The 7,500-nt window shown below is 49.6% G+C and overlaps 1 protein-coding gene across 1 annotated transcript in view; it reads left to right on the top strand.

Annotated features, from left to right (window-relative positions):
• LOC311312983 (unconventional myosin-XVIIIa-like) overlaps positions 1-7,500 on the top strand; it is a gene marked incomplete at both ends in the record, with an annotated part of 119,278 nt that overhangs the window by 65,967 nt on the left and 45,811 nt on the right. The window contains 2 exons of the mRNA XM_084442990.1: positions 485-594; positions 2,164-2,229. Coding sequence (XP_084299116.1) covers positions 485-594; positions 2,164-2,229 — 176 coding nt within the window. The remainder of the gene's footprint in view (positions 1-484; positions 595-2,163; positions 2,230-7,500) is intronic.

Below are 7,500 nucleotides of genomic sequence, written 5' to 3'. Positions count from 1 at the left end.
CAAGTACTGTCGCGTCATTGCAAGGTCTCCGGGCCTTTCGGTGTGGGGTTTGCATGTTCTCCCCGTGTTCGCAAGGGTTTCCCCCATAAAGAACCCAATATGCAAATCATGCAGAAGAACAGATCACTAACGCTGTCCGTCCCTGACGAAGACGGACAGGAGCACTTGATTGGTCCCCGGGGCGGGTCCCCTGCACGCTGCCTACTGTCTGCTCCCAGCTGCCCTTGGGGGAAAGAGGATGGGATGGGATAAGAGCAGAGAACATTTGATTGGGGGCAGCCTACTGCATGTGTGTGTGTGTGTTCATGTTGTCCATTGCATGCGTGTGTTGGAGTGTCAAGCTGTGTGACAAATAAAGCCTTCGTCTTCTTTCTTCTTCATATGACCTGGCGGCTCGGTCTTCTGAGAGCGCTCTGGCGTTTACACACTCAGACTTTCAACGCCGCTGTGTTGAGTAACGCTAACCGCCGTCTCCTCCGTCCAGGTTACCCCGATCACATGGTCTTCTCAGAGTTCCGCCGCCGCTTCGACGTCCTGGCGCCACACCTGACCAAGAAGCACGGGCGCCACTACATCGTCACGGACGAGAAGCGGGTGAGTGTCGGGGCGTTCCTTCCCCCGCCGCGTGTCATAAACCGAGAATATGAAACCGTCCTCCTTCCCTCCCCCCCCCCTCTCCTCTCCTCCTCCCCCTCCCAGAGTTGCTCTAGTGTGTAATTAATTAGGATTATGCAGGCTGGCAGCATACGGCTGCTGTACGATTAATTATGCGCAGTGAAGAGAGCTCCCCCCCTCCCTCTCTTTCTCTCTTCCTCCCTCCCTCTCTCTCTCTCTTCCTCCCTCCCTCTCTCTTCCTCCCTCCCTCCCTCTCTTTCTCCCTCCCTCCCTCCCTCCCTCCCTCCCTCCCTCCTTTTTTTTTTTTTTTTTTTACCTTATTATCTCTTTACCTTTGGTACATGTGGTTAAACAGTTTAGGAACAACCTTTGCATGCAATTAATCACTGTTCTGCATATATTGTGTGCAGCCTTCCAGGGAATAGGCATCCCACACTGCAGGCTGGTACTGGAGGTGCAAAACTCCCAGTGGCACTGAATAGCCTTGCTGAGGGAGATTTAGACTCTCAAACACCTCATTCTCCAGGGATGGAGAGAGAGAGAGAGAGAGAGAGAGAGAGAGAGAGAGAGAGAGAGAGAGAGAGGAGTAAGACAGAGGAGCAAAGGAACAATTTTCTACCATGTCAGCATTGGAGAAGGTTTGCTTTATTTTAGACAGACTCCAAACGAAGCTGCCTCTCTGTCAGCAAAGTCGTGTCACTTCCTCTTAGCGCAGGATGTGGCCTTTCAGACTTCCAACCTCCAGAGAACCTGTTTACCTTTGAGGCCCTGCACTCCTGCAGACAGACTCTCAACCCAACTCCTTAAAATACACCCAGCCCTGTTCAACTCCATCCCCCACGAGACACCAACCTCTCTAGCTTTTCTACTTTGTGCCCAAACCTGGTCTCTCTTTGAGACGCACACAGCCCATGTTTAGACTCCGTGGTGGAGGGGTCAGGAGAGACAGGGGTCAGGAGAGACAGGGGTCAGGAGAGACCGAGCTGATGGAGCAGGCCTGAGGGGGTCAGGAGAGACAGGGGTCAGGAGAGACCGAGCTGATGGAGCAGGCCTGAGGGGGTCAGGAGAGACAGGGGTCAGGAGAGACCGAGCTGATGGAGCAGGCCTGAGGGGGTCAGGAGAGACAGGGGTCAGGAGAGACCGAGCTGATGGAGCAGGCCTGAGGGGGTCAGGAGAGACAGGGGTCAGGAGAGACCGAGCTGATGGAGCAGGCCTGAGGGGGTCAGGAGAGACAGGGGTCAGGAGAGACCGAGCTGATGGAGCAGGCCTGAAGGTTAGAGGCTGTTGATCGCTGCAGTGTTACAGGTGCATCTGCGCCAGCTCTTCCAGCTGAGTCATTGGGTTTCCTGAAGTCCCTCGCCAGGTCAGCTGATGTGAGCGGTGCTCGTTGCCATAGCGCCAGCAGGTCATGTTATAGACATGGAGGGACGGTGATCCTTTTGGAGCTCCTTGTTGAGTTGTTAATCTTGGTGTTTGTTGAGTTGTTGATCTTGTTTGTTGAGTTGTTGATCTTGTTTACTTATCTCCTTGTGTTTGTTTGTGTTTCAGGCTGTGGAGGAGCTGTTAGAATCACTGGAACTGGAGAAAAGCAGTTATCATATGGGGCTAAGCAGGGTGAGTGTATACACACACACACACACACACACGCGCACGCACACATTGTAACGTTCTAGGTTGGGAAGTTGGGTTGGAGCACAGTAAACCAGGCAAAACAAGAAACACAAAAATCTAAATGATCAAAGTAAGGATCTCCCGTGGAGACCAGCAGGGTCCTGAACTCCAGTAGCCGCGCTGCTCGGGGCCAGGGTATGGTTACGGCGCTGCTCGGGGCCAAGGTATGGTTACGGCGCTGCTCGGGGCCAGGGTATGGTTACGGCGCTGCTTGGGGCCAGGGTATGGTTACGGCGCTGCTCGGGGCCAAGGTATGGTTACGGCGCTGCTCGGGGCCAGGGTATGGTTACGGCGCTGCTCGGGGCCAGGGTATGGTTACGGCGCTGCTCGGGGCCAGGGTATGGTTACGGCGCTGCTCGGGGCCAGGGTATGGTTACGGCGCTGCTCGGGGCCAGGGTATGGTTACGGTGTCTGCTCCTTAAAGCCCAGTTCACATGACAAGATTTGCAATGCGACGAAACCATTTTAGAATGTAGCAGAGGAAAATTGCAGCGGTACCCCATCGCAGGTCGGCTGAAGCCGGCTGATTGAGTCTCAAGAGATTCGACTTGTCCAATTGCAAGCAACAAGTTTTAGAACGTACCATAGTGTCAGGGCCATTGTTACGATTTTCTAACCAATCAGCGACTAAACAATTTGTGCCCGTGTGCTGGCGTGAGCGTGTACACAACAATGTGTCAGGGCGCGAGGGCTAGTAGGCTACCAGTTAGTTAGTAACCAGTAACAGCTAGTTCACGTTAACGAGAGGCTACTGTACATTGATTTTAGAACAGAAAAGGCAGACGATCACGGAATAGACTAAATAAATGTGGACAAAATATAATAATAACGGGTTGCTGGATAAGGAAATAGGTTGAATGACAAGAGCCGTTGTTATGGAAACGGTAAACGGTCTCCGCTCGTTGCAAAGCACAGTTTTGGGTTACTGTTGCAGGTGGTTGCAAGTAGCAACCAGTCTTGTTGCGAATCTTGTATGTGAAGATCCTAAGACCCAAGTCTGTCACTCGTTAGCCGATTACCTCCAGCCCCTGTTCTCTCAGTCAGCGCTTGATTAGGTGATCTAGTGCAGCTGGGTGGGATCATTGCCTGGGCGTCTGTCACCTGGGCATCTGTCACCTGGCTGCGCTGTCCATGGTGCTGAACGAGGCTGTCCTGCTCGGCTGCAGCTCCTCGGCCCACTCTACCCGGGGAGCGCTGTCCACGGTGCTGAAAGACAGTTTTATAAACCATGGTGCCCCGTTGGGATGCGTTAGTGGCCACGGAACGCGGACCTGTGGCAGCCTCACTTCGGTCAGGAACAGGGAGGATGTCACAGCACACACACACACACACACACACACACACACCAACACACACACACCACACACACCAAAACACACAATGTACTGTATGGAAATATTGATAGACATTCCACAGTATTTCCCAAATCATAGTTACATTATTTTGGGATTCTCCTGTACATAAAAAATATTTAGAAAGAAGAAATAAAGAAATCTTAAAGATAAAGGTGGTAAACAAATGCTGGTTAACAAATGTAAGTAAACAAATGTAGGTAAAGAGCTTGCAGATGGGAGTTATTTACTGTTCATTCCAGAGAGATTAAAACAGAACATACATCTGGAAGTGAGAAATCCAGTGTTGAAGAGAGAGAGAAGTGATGAAAGGATGATTGTAATGACAAATCTCTCAATTGTAGCTTTTTTTTCTCCTCTATAAACTCTTAATATCTTCACTTGAAAGTTGGCACAAAACATTTAGTCAATTGCTCTGTGTGTGCCAGCTGTTTACCCAGCATGCCCTTCTCACCGACTGATACCACAGCGGCTCCTTGGCAGCCTGCCGTCCACTCTCCACAAAGCAGCAATTAGGCGGCATTTCCCCCCTACGATAAGCAGGCATGACTTTCAGCTGCAGGCCTGTGGAACGCTGCTCTGTCAGTCCCCCCCCCCCCCCCCCCTCCTCTCCAACCCCCCCCCAACAACAAATCTTGTTTGTTTTCCTCCTCGTTGGCCTGGACATTGATTTTGGCAGCTGGTGGCACACTGTTGTTTATGGTGCCCGGCATTAGCGTGTGCCAATAGCCCTCAACAAACACCAATCAGCACCGTGAGATCCAGACCTTTCAGGCAGGAAACTGTGAATTCAGATGAAAAGCTTGACTGCTAAATTGCTAATTGGCATGTCCTTGAAATGGAGGACCTTGATCACAGTGAGCAGTTAAAAACGTTTTTCAGGGTTATTCAGCATACAGGTAGTTTCACATTGGCGCACAATGTGGTGTCAGTCTCTCTCTCTCTCTCTCTCTCTCTCTCTCTCTCTCTCTCTCTCTCTGTCTCTCTCTCTCTCTCTCTCTCTCTCTCTCTCTCTCTCTCTGTCCGTAGGGGAGTTTAGACAGAGTTCAAGGGCTGGTGTTCATGCAGGAAGTGGACACAGTGCAGCCTGTTATATCAGCCAGGAAGACCTTGGTGGACGGGGCCCAGACGAGAGAGGAGAGGCCTCGTACTCGCTCATATTTATGTTTTCACACATCATTTAATACACTTCCATCACGCGTCCACAAAATGAACCTTCTGGCTCAGAAATCACTCCCTAAACAGCCTTCCAGTGTGTTCCGGCCCATTTCCACCACTGCTGAGACCACAGAGTATTTTAATATCCAGACATGTGATTAGTCACCCCATCATCGAGGGCACCATGTTCTGAGGCTTACCATTTTCTAACCAAGACCATATCACATCTTGTTTCCATACAGAATGTTTTCCATATCTGTATGAGACACCGTGGTCACGACAGATGCATGAAAATGTCATCCAATGGAATTGCGCCCCTCTGTGACCTTTACTGACCTTCATAGAGGCGTTCAGAAACAAAAGCTTCTGATACATGCTCGCCCCCACACGATGGTTGGCATTCAGAAGGGCTCCCCCCCTCTGACAACGGCAGGGCCCACGGTTGAAGTCCAAGGATGAAGAATATTGTCTTTGTTGTGATGTGAAGCCGACGGTTTGGACCAACAGCGGGGGATCTGACGAGGGGGGTCTTTCATGTGAAAACATTGGAGCAGCAGCCTACTGTATCACACCTATCGCCAACGCCAAGTAGCGGTTAGAGATCCATTTCCAGTCAGAATTCCCTCAACTGAGGTGGTGAAAAACACAACTTAAAGTGTTCAGTGAAGTGAATGGCCATCAGGCTCAGGATGAACAGTGCAAATGAGGCGACCCAAGTGCATGGTGGGATGGATTGTAAGGCGGAAGAAAGACCGTCGTGACTTGCAACAGCAAATCGGGATTCATTATGCGTGTCTATGAATTTAAACTCAGTCTGACACTTGCCCTAAGTTTCTCGTTTGTGTGTGTGCGTGCGTGCGTGCGCGCGCATGTTCACATTAAATGTGTGTGCCTGTGTGTTTGTACTGTAGTGTGTTTGTACTGTAGGTGTATGTTTGTGTGTGTGTTTGAACTGTAGTGTGTTTGTACTGTCTTGATGGTATATTGCAACATCCTGTTCTCCCAGCTGTGGTTTTCCTGGGCGCCTCCTCTGATCTCGCTCCCTCTTCCTAACGCAGGAGACCAGGTGGTTGAGGCCCTGCAGTAGCACTAGATCAATGCCAGCGTGTTGTGATGCAATCCTAGCACAACACCCACACGCGCTCTCTCATCTCCACATGAAATTTGAACAAAAGGAGTTATGTGCACTGTGTCCTTCTTGAACTTGGGAAAAAAGGGGTCTGAGATGGAAGATAAATTCACCATATAGACGGAACCTTTTTTGAGTTTCCAAAGAAACTTTATTTTCTGCAGAGTTTCTGCTCCAATCCTTGTTCATGGAGTACGTGGACTTGGACACATGGGTGTTTTAAATGAGTATTTTGTTAAGCTGAGCATGGTGCTCTCTCGCTACCACTAATGGCATGCTAATGCCTTCAGGCTGCCTAGACGGAGCCTGAGCTCTCGCCAGCGAGGACGGACTGGGCGTCCAGCAGCTCCCCAGTCTCCCTGAGTACTTCAGGAAATGACGGGCGTGTTCAGAGTTAATCCGACACAATTAAACCGCCCCCACCATTTGCACCATTAAAATGTACTAGTGCACCATTTACATCATTAACATGTACTACTGCACCATTTACACCATTAACATGTACTACTACAGTGCCCATTCAGTGCCTGTGCCTGTTCAAAACGTGCCTTTTCAGAACATTATGGACCTTTTTTGTGTTTGTAAACAGTGAGGACGTGTTTTATGGGTGGAGCTGAACTAGTGTCAGAAAGTGACGGTTAGAGGTACAACATGGGGATATGGATCATCACGTTACAACATAGGATATGGATCATCTGGACGCCGTCTCCAGTTATTTGAATGGTCTGCCAGCAGAAGGGTTAGAGGTGAGATGTGAGAGATTCGCCCCTGAAAAAGAGGGAATACGTGAAATATAGTTAACACACAGGGCTGTTTGAAACTGGATCCCGTTCATTTTCTAGGCAAAATTATATAATACCAATAATCAAATATATATTTGATTTTCGGAAACATATTTAAGAGAGAAAGTCATACAATATACAATTTCTGAGCTCAGTTGACAGCCATAGTTTCTTCCGATTTCTTCGAAACGGTACAGGTGCTCATTCAGGTCCTTGTCATCTTCCACCTGGACTACTGCAACTCCTTGCTGGGGCCCCGGCGTCAGCCATGAAACCCTGGAACCCTGGTCCAGAAAGATGCTGCTCGCCTGGTATTCAACCACCCCAAGTTCTCCCACACAACCTCCCTTCTCCGTTCCCTACACTGGCTCCCTGTAGCGGCTCGCATCCAGTTTAAAACTCTGGTACTAGCCTACAGGGCAATGAAAGGAAGAGCTCCCACCTACATCCAGGCCATGGTGAAGCCCTACACCCCTCCCTCTTAAGCACTTATTGTATTTTTAGTTTGCTACTCTTGCACTTTGCCTTCAGCACTACATTATGCTCTAAGTCACTTGTTTTAGAAAGGAGATACACTTGTGAGTTCTGGCAAGTAGCAGTACATTGGCTTTTCCTACATTAAATGCAATTATTGTAAGTGGCTTTGGATAAAAGTATCAGCTAAATTACTAATGTCATGTCAATGTAATGCATCGCTCCAAAGCAGCTTTCTGGAGAACCGCTCAGATTGGTTCCACTGATCCAAACAACTTCACGGGACATGGCACCACCTTGGGTGCAGAGCAATACACCT

This window comes from Borostomias antarcticus, assembly GCF_949987555.1.
Source record: "Borostomias antarcticus genome assembly, chromosome: 1".
Lineage (NCBI taxonomy): Eukaryota > Metazoa > Chordata > Actinopteri > Stomiiformes > Stomiidae > Borostomias > Borostomias antarcticus.
The sequence above is the reverse complement of the archived record's forward strand: the minus strand, read 5'-3'. Positions and strand labels throughout refer to the sequence as shown.